This window comes from Sturnira hondurensis, unplaced genomic scaffold, assembly GCF_014824575.4.
Source record: "Sturnira hondurensis isolate 20B ecotype Veracruz unplaced genomic scaffold, ASM1482457v3 Scaffold0013190, whole genome shotgun sequence".
Taxonomy (NCBI): Eukaryota; Metazoa; Chordata; class Mammalia; order Chiroptera; family Phyllostomidae; genus Sturnira; species Sturnira hondurensis.
Window position 1 is genome coordinate 1,937,893 of NW_028085821.1, and position 19,348 is coordinate 1,957,240.

At 35.6% G+C, this 19,348-nt stretch overlaps 1 protein-coding gene across 4 annotated transcripts in view; it reads right to left on the reverse strand.

The window, feature by feature from the left end:
- SCAF11 (SR-related CTD associated factor 11) overlaps positions 1 to 19,348 on the reverse strand; it is a 76,443-nt gene that overhangs the window by 35,649 nt on the left and 21,446 nt on the right. For all 4 annotated transcript variants that reach the window (XM_037061089.1, XM_037061087.1, XM_037061088.1 and 1 more), the window contains exons 2-4: positions 17,869 to 17,922; positions 9,582 to 9,663; positions 7,084 to 7,241 (exon numbers count right to left, since the gene is read on the reverse strand). In XM_037061089.1, the coding sequence (XP_036916984.1) occupies positions 7,084 to 7,241; positions 9,582 to 9,642 (219 nt within the window). In that variant the 5' untranslated portion in view covers positions 9,643 to 9,663; positions 17,869 to 17,922. The remainder of the gene's footprint in view (positions 1 to 7,083; positions 7,242 to 9,581; positions 9,664 to 17,868; positions 17,923 to 19,348) is intronic.

Sequence of the window (19,348 nt, forward strand, 5' to 3'; positions counted from 1 at the left end):
TAGAGAGAGAGAAGCAAGGGTTAAAGATAGGTGCTTACAGACTAAATCTCAGTACCTATGCTTACAGCAAGGTTTGTATGTTCACGGGAATCTCTACAACATCTATCTCCGCTACTAACACAGCACATTATATAAAACTGCGGTTCAAAATCAAATAAATATGATTTGGAAATGCACACTATTCGAGGTCGGTGCTTATTTTAAAGCTATTTATTTACCAGGACATCCTTTTTAAGTTGATGGTTCCAAGATATCTAGCCTGGACCCCCAAAGAAAGTGCTCAACCTGTAGTCAGCCTACATGTTCCCTACCACACTTAACCAGTTCTTTTAAGACAGTCCTTGTCAATTTTAGTGGAACTGTGATTCTTTATAACAGATTTCAGGAATGTATACTTAACAGTCAAATGGGTGTCAGTGACAAAATTAACACCAAAAAGGCATTTTCTCTAATTACTTAAAGGAAATGTTTCAGGTTCTCAAATATACAACAGTTGGGTAGAATTGCTTTTAATTTTAATTTCTTTTGATATTTAATAGTTAAGACTTTCTTTTTCTAATATAAAAACACAAAATTCTATAAAATACCTGTATAAATCATTTTATAAAATCTGATACTTAAAATGAGGCTACACAGAAATACACATTAATTTATCCAACTGGTAAAGACCGACTATGAAATGAAAGTCTATTACATGTATGCTGTAGGTAACGAGTGTTCACAATGTAAAAATTTTCTTTGTTCTATTAAGGGTTTTACCAGAGGATTAATCTACAAGGTGAAAACAATGGGGGATTTAAAAAAATTAAGTCATGAATTTAATTTCTGGAGAAATCAGAACTAGCAACCTCTTTAATCCACTTTAAGGATAAAGAGAGACAACCCTGAATCACCCATTGCACAGGTTGTAATAGTTAAATGAAATAATATATTTGACGATGCTTTATGAAGGTAAGTACTTATAGTAACATTCCACAGGTATGTTTAAATTATTATTATTCACAGAGAACTACATAACAGAGAGGCTTGGTTTAGTTCAGGAATAAAGAAAAATTAAAACCACAGGAAAAACTGATTGAAAAAAATTCAAACAATAAAATTTTGAATTATATAATTGAAGAATTAAATAATGGCCAGGATGATGTGTAGATTTATATTCACAGTATAAAGGAATATCTGTATGTAAAATACATTAGTAGTTAAGATATGTCAATCATATATTGATTTTTGATGCATTACTAATTAAAAAATGTACTCCTCACCTGTCTGCATTGAACACTGTTGTTTGACTTCTTCAAGAACTGTACATCACCATAGTAAGACTCTCTTCATTTCTAGTCTCATGAGAGAAAACATACCTTTGCCAACTGTCCAATTTTGATTTCATTAACCTCACTTTCTCAAACTGAAGCTGTCAGAATTCAATATGAAATAGAATACTGAGGTAAATAAATTGAGAAAGGATAATTTATTTATAGTAAGAAAGGTAATGACATTTAAAAAATTACTTCAGGATAAGAAAAATGTTTTGTATTATTTAAAAGATAAAAGAACTCAAGAACCTCAAAATCACACATATTATCGCATGTCCCTTTAAATAAAGTAAAAACTCTTGAACAAGTATGAACCTCTTCCAAGTTCTCAAACATTAACTGTTTAAGGGCCGGAAGTTTAACCGCTTCTTGCCAACCTGCCAAGTCATAAATTTTATCTTCTTAACCAGCCTGTGTGCGTTAACAGGGTATTTTCTTATCTATGGAGACTCATCATTACGATGAACTGTCACCACTACAGCCATGTGTCAGACTTCTCTGGCCTTCCCCTTTCTGATTACTGACAGTCACATGTTAACAATGGGGACCAGTTCCAAAAAATGCGTCATTATGTGACTGTTACACAAACCTAGATGGTCTAGCCTACTACACACCTACAATCTATGGTACAGCCTATCGCTCCTAGGCTATAAGCCCATAGCACGTCACAGTACAAAACAGAGAATAAACTAAGCCCAAGAAAAACCGATGCACTTAAAAGACAATGTGTTCACAAAATGTATGAGACTGCTGCCAGTTTAACACAGCATACTGTTTTATAGCAAACTTTTTTTTAATAGAGTACATTCTAAAATAACAATAAAAAGTATAGCACAGCCCTGGCCAATGTGGCTCAGTTGGCTGGAGTGTCATCCCATAAACCGAAAGGCCGCAGGTTTGATTGCTGGTCAGGACACATGTCCGGGTTGTAGGTTCAGTCCCCAGTTGGAGCATGTGCAAGAGGCAACTGGTTGATGCTTCTCTCTCCCTCCCTTCCCCTCTTTCTTAAAAAAAAAAAAAAAAAAGTACAGTATAGTAAATCATAAACCAGTAACATAGTTGCTTGTTGTGTCATCAAGTGTTATGCACAGTGCATAACCGTAAGTTGTACTTTTATACAAATGCAGTGCAGAGGGTTTGTTTCCACTAGCACCACCACAAACATGTGAGTAATGCGTTGTTCCACAACACTGTGATGGCTATGACTTCAAAGCGAGAGAATTTCCCCACTCCCTTAGAGTCTTCTGGACCACTGTAGTAAACGAAGTCCGCAGCTGACCAAAATGACATCGTGTAATACATGACTGTACTTTAAATGTGCAAGTTCAGACAAACAAACTTACGTGCAAGTTGAAAACTCTAAATATGTTTAGACTGTATTTTTGCTGACAGCGTGGGTAACAACTTTGAGTGGCTGGTAAACTAGTATATTGGGTCTATACATATTTAATCAGTTTAAAGGCTTTCTTTTGCTTAATTTCAGATTCTCGGCTATAATATTGATCCTTTAACAAAAGTTTCAACTCTCTTTAGGAGTTCACTACTGTGTCTTTGTTTAGTTCAATATTCTATTTCTACAATTTCATAAACCAAAAGGCTTATTATAAGTTCCTTGAAATTAAACATAGTTCCAGTGGGCATGCTTAACCTGAATTTGCTCTAGTGTCCTTAAAGGCAGGCAATTAGGCCATAGGACATTTAGGCCACCACAGGTTCCATTATCCTCAATCTTCTTGCTCTAAAGTGGATTCTATGAAATACCTAGACTAAGTTCAGTTATTTAATCACTTTCAAGTCCTTACCTGGCTTTTGTTTTAAATAAGCACAAACCAAAATTTTAGAGCATGAAAAGACAGAAATTAATTTTGGATATAGAAACTTCAAAAACACAAAGACTTCCAGGAATGTGTCCAAAACAAATACACTAGATTTTTCTATACCTTAACTTTATTTGTTGCTTACAAAGCAGAATTTCTTCATGCCTAACATGTTAAAGGGAAGATACATGAGTCCTTTCTGATTCTTGATAACTACTCTGAATCATATTTCAATGACCCTTAAGTACAAGTTTTCAGACAGAACAGCTGAATTTCTGAAAGACACATAAGACTAGAAAGATGATCCTGCCTACATTTTGTAGTTTTCTTATGATGTATATATCCCACCACTATAAATCTCACTTTGGCCCTCCCTGGTGTGGCTCAGTGGATTGAACGCCGGCCTGTGAACCAAAGGGCTGCCGGTTTGATTCCTGGTCAGGGCACATGACTGGGTTGCAGGCCAGGTCCCCTGTGGGAGGTACATAAGAGGCAACCACACACTGATGTTTCTCTCCCTCTCTCTCTTCCCCTTCCCTTCTAAAAATAAATAAATAAACTCTTAAAAGGAATTTCACTTCATTTTCTACCTTCTTACTAGAAATGAACATTAGTAAAAATTTAAATTACAGATCAATTTTTAAAAATTATTTTAATTTCAGGCTATCCCTTGAGGTACTTAGAAACAAATTAGCATTCAGAATCCTTGCCTTGAATATCAAATAAACACTGACAGTGATTTAAATGAAAGAATATTAGCACAGGGCCTGGACAATTAGTAGACTATGAATATAGACATTTACTTCCTAATCCTGAATTCCAAAGTAAACTGCACGCCTTCTCTTTAAAAGCAGGAGGGGTTTGGGTCCTGTCTAGTGTGGCTCAGTTGGTTGGAACATTGTACCACAAACCAAGAGGTCACAGGTCTGATTTCCAGTCAGGGCACATACCTGGGCTGTGGGTACAGTCCCAGGTTAGGGCACATATGGGAGGCAGCTGGCTGATGTTACTCTCCCTTTCTCTCCCTCTTTCGCCCCCTCCCTTCCCCTCTCTCTAAAATCAATGAGCGTGTCCTCGGGTGAGGATAAAAAGCAAACAAACAAACAAACAAAAACAGGACAGGTTTGAGGAAACTGAGAAGAGATTAATAACTAATAGCCATGGAAAAAAACACTAGTGAATCTAAAATCTGATTCTATTTGTCAAAGTATATATACATATATATATATATATATATATATATATATATATATATATATATACACATATATACTTCAAAACACATCTAATTTTTATCACACCAATAAAAAATTCAAACTAAAGATTTAGTTCGAAGACTAAGTGATTTTGTTAAACAGTATTCATTACTTAAGCAATTTATTAGTAGATTGTACTCTTCTTACCATTCTAATGATGGTTTATTTAACTGATCTGATGGCTGCTATCCCCATTAAGGACAATAAAATAATTCAAAATATTCTGTTTACTCTCCACTTTCAAGGTTAATTACTTTTATTTACCACAACACTCTACCCCCATCACAACTTAGAAACAATGGTAGTACAGCAGATCAGTACTGTTTTAAAAGCAATTTAGCTTCAATGAAATGTTTATATGCAAGAGTAACACAAAAGAAATATTACATGCAAGAAAGGTGTCGACTGCAACATTATGTATGTTATCAAGTATTTTCAACTTAAAAATATTCAACAAGAGTTAAAAGCAGAGGTAAGTTTAGCTCTGTCGAGTAGGGTTAAATATAACAGTGTACAACCCAGGAGTTCCACTTCTAGATACATACTCCAGAGAAACCAGGAACGTGCACACCATAGTCAAGTTTATGATTGTATGAAAGACGCACGTAGAGCAGGGGTGTCCAACTTGTTTTCACCGGGGCCACATCAGCCTTGCAGTTGCCTTCAAAGGGCCGAAATAATTGTAGGACTGTATAAATGTAACTACCCCTCAACTGTTAAGGAGCTGAAATTACATTAGGTCCTTTGAAGGCAACTGCGAGGCTGATGTGGCCTCCGGTGAAAATGAGTTAGACACCCCTGATGTAGAGTATAAGGAAGGATGGAGAATTGTCTTTATTTTATAAATTCTAATTTTCATAAAGAAAAACACATACTCAGATTATGTTGCTGAACTTCACAATTATATAGTCACTGAATACAATCTCATGAGAAGCACTAAATTGGAGCCTTCTACCCATCTGGTAATACTGCTTCTCTATTGGAAGCAAATCTCTGTTTTAAAAACATTTAATCACAAAGCAAACCCAGATGCACTAAATTCATCACAGATGAAATCTTCAGTTGGGTGGTAGAGAATAGGCATTCTTTTTGTTTGTTATCTAAATGTCAGAGTTCTCGGTCAGACTTGAAAACACTTTAAAACAAGTCCTTGGCAACCTCCAAATTATTCTTGGTGACAGTACTATCCCTCTGGCCATAATCTTGGGACCAGAAGAGTAAAAAAAAAGTCACCTTTGAGAATAAGCATTCTCATTTCATTAGTCAATGCTCCTGCAAACAGAGATGTATAATTACATCAAGTAATTAAATTAAACTCAAAATACTTTTCCCCTAAATACATTTTCCCCTATCCTTAGTCCCTTTCTGCCAAAGACCAGGTTAGGTTTTAACGTAAACAGAACTGTTTCCAAGTATTGGACTACAAATTCAACTAGTACACATCTTTTTCTCCTCCCCCCAAACCTCAGTTATAGTCAGTGTACAGTTATATTCTCCTTTCCACGCTACTTATGAAAATATGAGTACAACGTAGAACTCTGAGACCCCAATTACATAATTAGTGAATACCGTATTTTAGGACTATAAGACACACCAGACCATAAGATGCACCTTGGTTTTAGAGGAGGAAAATAGAAAAAAAATTTGAAGCAAAAAATGTGGTAAAATATTTAATAACATAAATAACATAGGCTGCTGTACCCCCCCCCCCCCCCAGAGAGTCAGGTAAACTATATTCGGAATATAAGACACACACCCCTTTCCTCCCAAACTGGGGAGAGTGCGTCTTATAGTCTGAAAAATGCAGTAATTCCAATGTGTTTCGTGATATCAGACAACTTAAATGTAATTAATGTTAATATTTGACATTTGCCTCCATTACTAATATTTATACACTGACAAAGTACTAATTCTGAACATATAGCATCAATATGACAATGAATTATTTCATAACCCATAACAATAGGCCTTACAATGAATATTCAATGTATCAGTACTATGACCAGTACCAGTATTATGTAGGCCCAAATTGAGTCAACACAATAAATACATTAAAGTCTGCAAGTGTCCTGTTTTTTAATAATTTACAATCTATGAAGAAATTTGCTAATATCTCTAACTCAGACTCTGAAATTAGTTCAGACTAAATTAGAAAGTGCAGTTCCAAATTAATTTCTGCTTTTTAAGCTTTGAAACCTTGGCCAAGTTACAGAATGCAAAAATCCAAATTTATAAATCCATCTGTAAAATGGAAGGACATTACATCTGCACTGGTTACCCCACGAGGCTGCTACAAACAAGAAATCAAATAATCTATGTAAAAATTTTCTCGAAAATAAAAAACACGAAGCAGACAGAACATATTAGTAGTAAAGACATATTATCCCAAGATAATCAAATACACTGAAGATGAGTAACTGTATTTCTACCAGAAAAGAATACTTAATCTGTTATGCCTACAAAGTTATTAAAAATTTTTAAAGGTATCTATTTAAATGTGTTTATAAAAGAACAAAAGCTGAATATACTGACGGAATCTGAATAATTCAGGGAAATTTTTCCAAAGTAAGGGGAACACATATTGCTGTGAAATAATTTATGAAAAGGAGCATCAAATCTTTAGACTAGGTGGAATGAAATCATGACAAGAAGCTAAAATATATAATATTTAAAACTTCTTTAATATTTAAGACTCACCTCTGCCCATTTAAGAATACAGGTCATACAGAAGACATGATTACAGCTTTCTGGAAAACCAACTTCCTTCTCTAACAGGCAGTTAAGACATATAGGACATCTGTCAGCGTCACGGTACAACAGAACAGTGGTAGCAGTATTATCTTTGTTTTCTTCTCCTGTGAAGGAAAGCAGCCATATACTCTTTTCAGTTCGCCAGGCCAAATGACTTACGTTTGTGGCAATGTCATGGGCTAGATAATGATAAAGGGTCTTTCTACTATGAAGTAATTAGATCTAGATACATTGTAACAAACATTCCTTGAGCACAATACTCCCAATATCAATTTATATTTTTAAATAGGGGAATTAATTTTTCATGAATTTATTTTTAAAATTATCACATGGCTTGAAAATTTAGAAGTAAACAAGTCACAGTGACAACTCTCCCACTCATATCTACCTACCCCCATCCATCCAGTTCCACCCAGCATTTCATAGTTGTTAAGTTTCCTCTCCATTCTTCCCAAAATTTGTCTTAATGCATAGCCAAGCAAATCCTAACACATGTTCTTTCAAATCTCCTTCACACAAACACTAGAACACTATACGCACCAGTCTGCTTTTTTTGTATTGTTGAACCTACTCATGAACATTCATTCACCTGTTTTCAACCTTTAGCTATTATAACAATACTGCAATGAACAACTTTTTAATTTCCTACTTTAATAGTTTTATAGGATTAAATTCCTAAAATGAATATGTCAGATCAACACATAAATACATTTTTAATTTGGATATACCAAGTATACCTCTAAGGGTTTGCACTAATTTAAACACCCACTAGCAATGTTACCAACATACAAAATTATGCATTGCTGACTCAAAAATAAATAAAGGCAACTCCAAAATTCAACATAAAATGAAACAAAAATAAAGAAATGGTCAGTTGAAATGTGAACAGTACACACTAAGCAAACAGAAAACCTGGGATCTTCCTGGGAGCAAACACCCACACTAGTGTTCAGATCTGAAGACTACCCTTAGGACCAACCTCAGTAGGAAGCTTTCCGAGAGATTCCCACGTTAAGCCAAGACCCTCAGTGGTGCTAAAGTCGTTCCAGCAAAGGTTCAAGGAAAAACAGATACAAATCCTCGGCAGGAAAGCATCCTAATTTAGCCCCCCCAGACTCCACACATTAAATCTATGAGCTCATAGTCAAACATTACCACACCTGAGGAAATAAACTGCCTTGAGTAAGAATTAGCAGAAACACGAATTTATTTAGATTTATTTTTATATTTATGTTATGTTTATTATAGCTCTATTTAGATACACACTGACTTTAAATATTGGAATTTAATAGGATTAAATTCCTAAAATGAGTATGTCAGATCAACACATATGTACATTTTTAATTTGGATATACCAAGTTATAACTCTAAGGGTTATTCTACTACATAGAATGATTGAACAGCAGACCAGACCCAGAAGAAAAAAATAATTGTGAACTGGAAGAGAAAGAAAACTACTCAGACTGTAAGAGACACACAAAGAGGTATCACCCACGAAAGAGAGGTTGGAACATGAGGTCAGACCCAAGTCTAACATGGTTAAAGTCCAGAAATGAAAAATAAAGGAGAGGCAATGGTTAAAGCAGTAATTGCTGGGAAATGATAAAATAAACAAATGATATGCCAAACAGGAGAAATGAAAATAACCTGTGCCCAGAGCAATGTAGCAAAGCTGTACATTCATGATGAAAACAATATTAAGAGCAAAAGAGAGAAAAGATAGGTAATCTAAAACAGAATGACAAGGCTTAAAAGAGTTCTTGATAGCAAAATTGACTAAATTAAGTGCAAAGAGAGGGGGAGGAACTATCAATCCAGAATTGTGTATCTATATTTGAATAGTATTGAGAAGAAAAAAATAAATACAAAAACTTAGACTTTATCACCAACATACATGCTGGTAGAGGAACTTACAGGTTTGTTTGAGAAGAAAAGAAATGGAGAAAAATGACCCCCTCAAATATTCTATCTGTATCAAATACCATTTGTGGTGTCTAGGAAAACAAACAAAATGATGGACAACTACAACCTATAAAACTAGAACAGGATGGTCGAGTTAAAGTGTTCTAAGGTTCTTCTACTATTGGTCATAAAGATTAAAATTAACTTTAAGAACAGAGGAAAATACCACCACTATTTTACCAACAAAACAAAAACAACATTAACAGAGAAAGTATGTAATTCATCCAAAAGTAGGAAGCAAAAATTCAACAAGAAAAAGAGCTTAAGAAACCAAAAACCTTGATAAATCAAAAATAAAACATGAAAGGAGGGGGGAAACGTGTGCACTTCTTATTCAGGCAGCTTATTTCAGAATTTAAAAATAAAAATAAAAATAAAAACCCTTGTATATTTTGAAATGTATACAAGTGAACCCACTAAGTGTTTTTGAATACACTAAGTTTTGCTTTCAACATAAGAACTTTATAAAAATGAAAAATTACCTTCCATATCTTCACACTCCTGATCTCCCACATTTAAGGTATATACAGTTCTCTTCTTCATTTCTCCTTGAAAAGGGGTTTCCTATAGGGCGAATTATGATAGAGAATTTTAATGTATGCCTTCTTCCAATAATACAAAAAAGACCCAAAACTGTGAGAAATTGTTTTACACAACAAAGAAAACAGTACAAGCCAGTAAATTTTGTGGATAATCCAGTATACTCTTACAGTCCTTGCCATCAAGCACACAGTCTTACTGAAAGGAAAAAAACCTTTAAAAAGTATTAAAGCAACAAAGGCTAAATGATAAATTGTGTGGTCAGACATATAAATATAATTGGAGCTTAGAAAAAAGGAGATCAATTTGGACTAAATTTTGCAACAAAAGTGATAGGTTATATGTGTGGAGGAATTCAAGGCAATAAAGGAGAAACAAAGTATAAAGGAAAAAAACATCATTTAGCTGGGCCAATCTGACAAGAACAAGAATGAGCGAGTGGACGTGTAAGAGTACATGTGTCTGTGCTGAGGAAGGAGGAGCAGGTATGCCAAGAGGTTCACCTGAAAGATTACAGTGAGGGGTAAGGACAGCAATAAGCAGAGCAATGTAAATCAAGTAGGGTTAGATTATACAGGTATCCCTAAGGGTTGATGAGAAGTTTAAATTTGATCTTACAGATTCCCCTGAAGAAGACTGACGTGATAAAAGTGATGTAAGTGATTCTTTTAAAAGAATGACCTGCCAGCAAGCACAGAATGGGTTTCAGTGGAGAGACATTAGAAGCCGAGAGATTTGCACAGCTAGGATAACTGGCAGTGAAGTGGGCAGAAAAGCAAGAAATTAAAGAGTTCAAGAATCTCTGAGATTTGTTAACTAACTAAAAAATAACAATACATGGAAGGAATCAGAGATTATTCTGGCCTAGGTGATTACAAGAGGCAAAAGAGAAATGCGGGGAAGGGAATTAATCTGCTAGTAAAGTGGAACAAAGATATGAGGTAAAAGTTCTTTAAATCAACTCTTAGAATTCTTTCTTGAATTGATGCAAGACATGATCTCGATGAACAATTCAAATACTTTATGGAATATCTAGACACAAGAAATCATAATTTCATCTGTTATCACTTTCCCACATGTATATTAAGTACTTTTAAAAATAAGTCTTCCTAAATAATTTATGTGTGCTAGTTTCTACATTAAAAGAATCCACTGCTGCCCTGGCTGGTGTAGCTCAGTGGATTGAGTACGGGCCTGTGAACCACACGATCGTGGTTCGACTCCCAGTCAGGGCACATGCCTGGGTTGCAGGCTAGTTCCCAGCAGGGAAAGGCAACCATACATTGATGTTTCTCTCCTCACCTTTCCTCTAAAGATAAATAAATAAATAAATAAAAATCCACTGCCCAGGAATATTCTTTATTAGGTAAATAAGAAGAAATGCAGAGGCCTGACTTTGGTTCAAAAACCAACTATAAAGCAGAAGATAAGAAATTTAGTAGAATATTGTATGTAATAATAATTTAAAGGTTTTTGTGGATTAAGAGTTAGAAATGAGTCAGGAATAGAGTTATCTAAAAAGAGTCAATTCAATCACAGTCTACCTTAGAAAGAGCAGAATGTCAAACTGGAGAGGAAGACTCCTCACTCAGCCTCCATGTACAACCTCTGTTTTAGTGCCAGTGCTGTTCTCTAGGGACAAACAAAATGAAGGTCCAGGGAAGGTGACTACAATGGTGACAGCCCTGGAAACCACACCATCATATATCGAAAGGTAAGGTAGTGAGAGCGTTTAGCCTGGAAGAACTAAAGATTAAGGAGAAAGTTAGCAGTTACCTTCAAATGAAATGGGATGCTCCACAGGGAGGGAGAATAATCTATCAGTGAAGGTACTCAAAGAGAGGCTCAACAATATACTGTGGGACTTTTTTTTTATTCAAAGGTTTAGTGAGTGCTACAGACATACTGTTAGGCAACGGCCCAAGTACAAAACTGATTAAGACACAAAGTCCTGCCTTTATATTCTATTGGGGGAGATAAAGTAAAATGGTGCATTAAATGTTGAGAAGTGCTGTAGAGAAAAATAAAACAATACAATTATTTTTTAAAGCCATACAATTAGTATGGTTAATAAGTGAGAAAGTGGAGAAGTTGTTATTTCATAGAGTGTTTAGAAAAAAACCTTTGTCACAAAGTGACATGCTGACCTAACAATCTGAAAGAAGCAAGAGCGTTATGTAGGTATCTGAAGACCTGAATTCTAGGCAAAAAGAACAGCAAATATGGAAGTCCAAAGGCAGAGTAGAGGAGTATGTCTGGTGTGTTCAAGGAACAAAAACAGATTAATGTAGCTAGAATACAGTGCATGAGAGGAAAAGTAGATGAGGACAGAGAGTTAAGAGAACATTTAAAATCAAGCACCATTTTAAAGACTAAGGTATTTGCTTCTTTGAGTGAGACAGGCCTACAGGGGATTTTAAACAGAAGAGGTGGCAAAGCAAAAAGCAGAGGCCATCATGGCAACTACTGGAATTATCTAGAGGCACAAGATACTGGCTTGTACCAGAGTAGTAGCGAGTATGATGAAAAGTGCTCAGATTCCAGCTGTGTTTCCAAACTACAGCCATAAAGACTTGCGGACACGATTGAATGCAGGGTATATGTTAGAGAACAAGAAAGAGTCCAGGATAATTCCAAAGTATTTTGAACTGAGCAACTAGAAATGATGGATTTGCTGATACAGAAGATTACTTTAAAAATACTCAGGTAGCCCCGGCTGGTGTGGTTCAGTGGACTGCGCGTGGGTCTATGAACAGAAAGGATGCAGGCTAGGTCCCCAGTTGGGGACGTGCAAGAGGCAACCAGTCAATGTTTGATGTTTCTCTCACACATCAATGTTTTTCTCCTCCCTCCCCTCTCTCTAAAAATAAGTAAATAAAATCTTTAAAAGATACAATTTAAAAATATTAAAATATTCAGATAATCATAGGTTCTTCTACTTGATATTCACTCAGCAAGACAATATTGCCCTAACTAGGTAGTTCAGTTGGTTAGAGTGCCATCCTAATAAATCAAGGTTGCAAGTTCAATCCCTGGTCAGGACACATACAAGAAGCAACCAATAAATGCATAAATAAGCGAAAACAACAAATCAATGTTTCTCTCTCTCTAATCAATAAATTAACATAAAAAATAAAGACAGTATCAGTATCACCTGGGGAACTTGTTGCAAATGCAAGACATATCAGGCACAGTCCCAGATCTAGTGAATATGAATCTGCATTTTTATCAAGATCTGTACATAATTTGTATGTATTTCATTAAAGCCTAGGAAACACTGCTCTAGACGACTTCCCAATGTAATTGATTTTAGAGTCATATTGCGTTCCTGTATGGTCTATAATTGAGTGTAATTCTTTATTTGGGGGAAGTCATACTATAACCTCTCCCCCATTATCTTAAATATTTAAAAAATATATTTAAGTTGGAGTTAATTCAATGTGGTAAAATGTTAATTGGAAAGTCAATAATATTTTTAAAACCTAGAAATTTTTCAGAAGATGTAAAAATACCATCCTTTTATGTAGCCAAACAATTTATGTCCCACTGACTAGTTTACCCAATTTTCACATTTCCTCCCTTAGCAACATTAAGTTTATATTATTTTATATTAATATATCATTATAATTTATACTTTACAATAAATAGTGTCTTCTCTGTTTTAACTCATGTGATAAAACACCTAACAGCTTATCACTGAGAGGCTAAGAGACCTCAGTCATGTTATCAACTGCTTTTCCTTATATGTTAGAAATCCGCTTTAAAAGCTCAGTGTTACAAATTTTGAGAAGTTGTGTGCTTCTTCTGGAACATTTCATTCATTAACGATTTCCATACCTAAAAACGATAATGCTACATTGCCAGTTTATTCATTCAAAATTATAGAATCTTAGCATTTCCACTAGATAAAAGTCTAAATTTCAGTTTAACAACTTGCAACCTATGTTTATCTGTTCTGTCTGCCTAGACTCTACTTCTTAATCTAAGAATCTAGGGTTTTTAATAGCAGTTTTGCTTTGAACTTCCAGTAACAGGAGCACAGGAATACAATAAACTCATGGTCTTAGCCAGTAATTCGTGGTTAATAAAGGACCTAAGAAATAAGCTATGGGCGGCCAGGACTAGCCTTCCTTGTGGTTTCCAGAAAAATTAGATATCACCTAATTTTATGATGAGCTATTTATGGCTCTATAACCGTAAGTCATATACATTTTTTTAAATTATGGTGAGTAGAAATCTGGGGAGAAGGAAATGGCTTCTTTTTAATTTAAAAAAATGTATTTTAGAAAGAGGGGGAAGGAGGGAGCAAAGAGAGGGAGAGAAAACATCAGTGTTGTTGCCTTCTGCCATCACCCCAACAGGGGGCAGAGCACGGGGCTCGAAACCAAGCGTGTCCCCTGACCAGGAATTAAACTGGTGACACTGCAGTCTGCGGGACAATGCCCAACTGAGCCACGCCACCCAGGGCAGTCACATTCTATCTAGACTACTTATTACTAAGATCTGTAAGTTAATTATCAATGAATCAAAATTCATTTTCTTTTAATTTTAGTTTACCTCAAATAAATTTCTAAGAATGGATGTTCACTCTAGATTTTAGGTGAACTCTTTACTTTTCAGATGGTTTTAATTTGCAAATTTCAATCTTTAACATCTCTTCCCAGGTTGTACCTTTCTAAGCTAAAATATCTTTTAAGTCAATTATCTCTAATATAATGATTTTAAAGTACTTCTACCTTCCAGATTGCCATTTTCTATTACTGTCTCTATTATGAATCGAAAATACTAATCCAAATATGTTCATAAAAACACTCTGGGAAGAATACATGGCCTATCCTTAAAATTTTATTTATCATCAAAGCTATCAACTTTTAGAATGCAGAATAAAAAAAAAACCCATTGACATGAAACAGTTTCCAGGAACTTAACACACACTTTCCCACACAAACGCTGGAATGTGTGGACATTCGAGACCCAAACCAGCCCTTACAGTGAATAGTAGTTATCTTGTATATAAGAACGTTCAGTTCCCCAAAACGGTGCTGCCCAACAGGGAACTGTTCTATAAAGCACTTGAAATGTGGCAAGTGAAAACTAAAATTTTAATCTTATTTAAGTTTTAATTAATCTATTTAGTCCAATGTGGCTATTGGCAACTTTGTTGGATAGCCCAGCTCTAGGATATAACTACATCCTCTACAACAGAAAACTGCTTCACGTTATATCGGCAATGCTAACAAAATATTTCTACTACAGCAGTTGCTGAAGCGCTTCAAGGAACCAAAGGACCAGAGGTCTTTGGTAACAGGAACTAAACTCTTTAGGTCTGGCTGGCTCCATTTACAGTTTCTATCCTTCTTCCCATTGTCTCCTCTTCCAAAGTGTGCTTCCTTCCATCGGCTACAAAACAGAACTTTCTTTTCCAGTTCACTTCAAAACTCCCTGTTCTTGCTTCCTCCTCCTATTCCTCAAGCAAACCCACAGTATCAAAAGAAATCAACATTCTAGTTACAACTATACTGTTAAGAGTCCGACAGATCTCAAGTCAAATCTCAACTCCACTACGAAGTATTTAATGGCTGTTGTTATTACCATCACTGCTAGTAAGAATAGAAAAATAGGGAACAGTAATAAAATTGTTGTTTGCCCAATTTCTTTGTTTTCCGTAGACAAAAGTGAAGGACAAAGGCCAACACAAGACCGGAAAAAAAAAGACAAATCAACATTTATAACAAACTAGTCACCAAATCTAATAAAACATTTTGTCAGAAAGGTACAATCAGATCCTTGGGTTACAAAGAAAAAAAAAAGGTATATGAATGGCAATGAGGAAGTTTAATTGTTTCCCACCCCATTTCTAAACCCAATCCAGCCATTACAGACTCTACTATACAAATGGGAGCCAGGGTTGAATGATAAAGACACTGGGGGAAAGTATGGGCTGTCACCATGTTGGGCACACTCAAGCCAAGTGTTCCAAAGAACACTTCATGAAATGCTAAATACTACATTGACTTGTATGTCCTAGGTATTCAGAGAATCCACAGTGACTCTCGGCTTCTCATAGATAGGCTATTCCTATTTATTCTTTACTTCTAATCTTATACCCAAGATAAATCAGTGCCCAAATTCAACTCTCTGTCCAAAGAACTTCAATGAAAAAAGAGGGGGCATTCAGCAAGGTACTCTGAGATGTATTTCAGTGATTAATGACTTGGGCACTGGTGTCAGGCAAACTTGTGCTAATGATATTGTCTGCCAATAATACACATCCAAATGTTAACCATTACTATTAGTGCAGCATCTTCCAGTCTTACAATAAAGTACCTCCCAATTATCTACTCAAAAATTTGATTCTACCTGTAAATATGTTATTTTCCCTTGAGAAACCATGAGCAAGGCTGCTTTTTAATGATGTCTAGGGAGGGAGTCTATCCATTATTATAGTCCAATGGACAAAAAACTGACTGAATTTTTATTTATTATTACTGTTTATTAATCCTCACTCAAGGACATTTTTTCATTGCTTTTAGAGAGAGGGGAAAGGGGAGAGAGGGAGTGGAGAGAGAAAAACAGAGAAACACTGATATAATAGAGACACTGATTGGTTCCCTTGACCGACCAGGACCAATCCTGCACCTACGCATGTGCCCTGACCACAACTGAACCCACAACTTTTCAGTGTACAGGACAATGCTATGCTCCAACCAGCTGAGCCACACCAGCTAGGGCCGACTCAGTGTTTTTTATAAATAAAATGTGGTTGAAGAGCAGCCATGCTTATTCCTTTACATATTCCCCACGGCTGCTTTTGCATTACAATGACAAAGTTAAGTAATTACAACAGAAACCATATACTCTGCAAAGCCTAAAATAATTACACTCTGGCCTGTTTTATAAAAAGTGTGCCGATCCTATTAAAGAGTATAGAAGATTGCCTACCTTGGAGGTTCGGTTCAGTCTCTCATTACAGAGGGCTATTCAAGCTTTCTTAAGATTAGGACTCTATCTACATTTGTACTTATCTGTACTCTGGCACAACCTACTTATTATACATTTGGGTCAATCGTTCTGCAATGTCATCTTTGATTTCCTTTAAAATCCCCCTGAAGGCTATGTAATCTTGTTGATTTATCTACCTTTATTTTATCATTCTGGCTTAACCTATCACAAATATATGCCACCCTACTGCCTTCAATTTATTCACACCAGAGTAAGGTTAAGGCAATTAACTCCTTCAGCTTGACAGTTACTTCCTTGACAGCTTCTTTGCTATATAAATCAACTGACTCCTGCTTCTGACGCGTCACTGTTAATTTTTTAGTCCCTTGCAGAATGCTCCGCAAGTAGTATTTTTCTTACCTAAATTCCACCATGTAACAATTGTGTCAACCTTTGTAGGTAGGCTAGGTTATTCTGACATATTTTTGTTCAGAATACCCTTCACGTGCATGCCTGGTGCTGAAGCTCTAATGCGGTGGCTCTTCGTATACAGGCAGGAAGGTTTCTGCAGCACAGGTCTTAGAAAAACTCCCTGGGTTCAAACCTCACTGGTTGTATGACCTCAATCTCTTTAAGGCCCATTTTCTCATCAGTAAAACAGAGATATAGTCATAAACACTTCAGTCACTTTAATGGGTTAAACTACACAATCCCATAATCCGTGTAAAATGCTTCACACAGAAGAACTCAACAAACACACAAGCACAAACACACAAAACCTCCCTATACTTAAAACCAGATGGGTTTTAAGTATAGCATGATAAATCTGGAGGACTCAAACAAATTTTCATTATTAAAAAAAAAGAAAACTCCTGCATTTCAAATATCTACATATTAAAAAATGGTATGAGTAAAAAGTTCACAAAATTTAAACTGTCAAATATTTTTTCACACATCTTATAATACGAACATAAATAAGTTCTTTATTCTACACTGGTGACATTTATCAAGATTCTGGTTTACCTGGAAATAAAAATGTTGAACCAAGACACAAATTCTAGGGTAAAAAGCAAAGAAGCCTAAAATTTTTGTTTCCTATTTTCTACTTTACATAAAAAAAAAGATAAATAGCTGTAACATATGGCAACTCTAGCAAAAAAAAATAAGGTAATGCTAAAGCTATAACTACAAATAGTGGTACCTAGGTGGTGTCATTCACTTATTTGCTTTCTAAGAGTGTCGTTTAAAGTGTTTAATAAGTATACAAACATTCACGAGCCTTCTTACCTGTAAGACTCTTCAGGTCAAGCAGTCAGGTAATCAGTTTTCCATCAAAGTGTTCTGGGGAGGGAATTATAAAACTTAGTCCCATTTTATGCACATTCACTCAGCTGCTCCTGCATTTAACTTCAGTACAGAAGAAAAGATACTGGAAAGTATAAAGAACAATTTATCCCAGAGGTCCCTGGATATGAAAACAATTTATTTAGAGGGTAAGACATTTTGACAGAGTAACTATATGCCTTCAAATGTGAAGACACACATAGGTGCTGACGGCCAACAATAATAAAAACATTTTATTCAGTGAGGCAGAAGCACAAGTCACTTTCAGCATACAGGAAAAAGTCAACCGAAAACAAACTCATGGAGGATTAGGGGAAAATCCATCCCAACAAAGGGTCACATCACCTTAGAAGGCAATGTAGAAAAAAATACACAAAAAAGATACTTAAACATCCCAGCACTTCAACAACTACTAGAATTTAAATTATTTCCTCAACTACATATCTTAAAGTATCCTCAACCAGTCATCACTTTTCTTTTTCCTAATAGGCCCTATACTAGACACCCGACATTTCCACAGCCTGCTTCTAATTTATTTATTTAATAAATATTTAGCCAGTTTCCCTATTTTCTAGGCACCACTAGGCCTTAAGCACTGATACACCTGACAGGAACAGAAACCAACAATTACATTGCAATGCAGCAGGTACAGCAATGGGGTAAGTACATTATACAAGCGTATAATGAGAATCAAATCTTTTCAAGATTTATGTGCTGACAAAAAAGGCCTCCCAACTGAGACCAAATGGATTTAAAATGATTTTTCTACTTATCCGCCATTATAGCATTTCCATCTTTATGGAATTGAAACTGTCTTTCTTAACATGATAGTGAGGATTTTAATTTTTTTAAAAAAGAAGGATACATGCAAATAAGAGCACATATGTCAGGTGCTGTTGTGGCCACTGTAGACCTCCTCTATGGAAGTGACCAGGGGGCAATAAACGATACATTGTGCGGGACCCCACATCATAAAGGCTTATGGCCAGAAGAAGCTTTTCAGACTAATTAACGTATCTACTGGTGGAAATAAATATCTTTTTCTTCAAATTTTATAAACTAGTACAGTTTTACAAAATTATCTGAGTATATTATCTAACCAAACAACATGAATTAAAAAAATAGCATAAGCCTTTAATAAACAAAATGTCCCTTCAACACCCCAATTTCCTTTTTAAATATATTTTGAAGATTGTAATAATACAGTTGTCCCATTTCCCCCCCTTCACTCCCCTCTGCCCCGCACAACCTTTCCCACCCACATTCCTCCCCTTTAGTTCATGTCCATGGGTCGTACATATAAGTTGTTTGGTTTCTACATTTCCTGTACTATTCTTACCGTCCCCTTGTTTGTTTTCTACCTACCATCTATGCTACTTATTTTCTGTACCTCTTCCCCCTCTCTCCCTCCCACTCCCCTGTT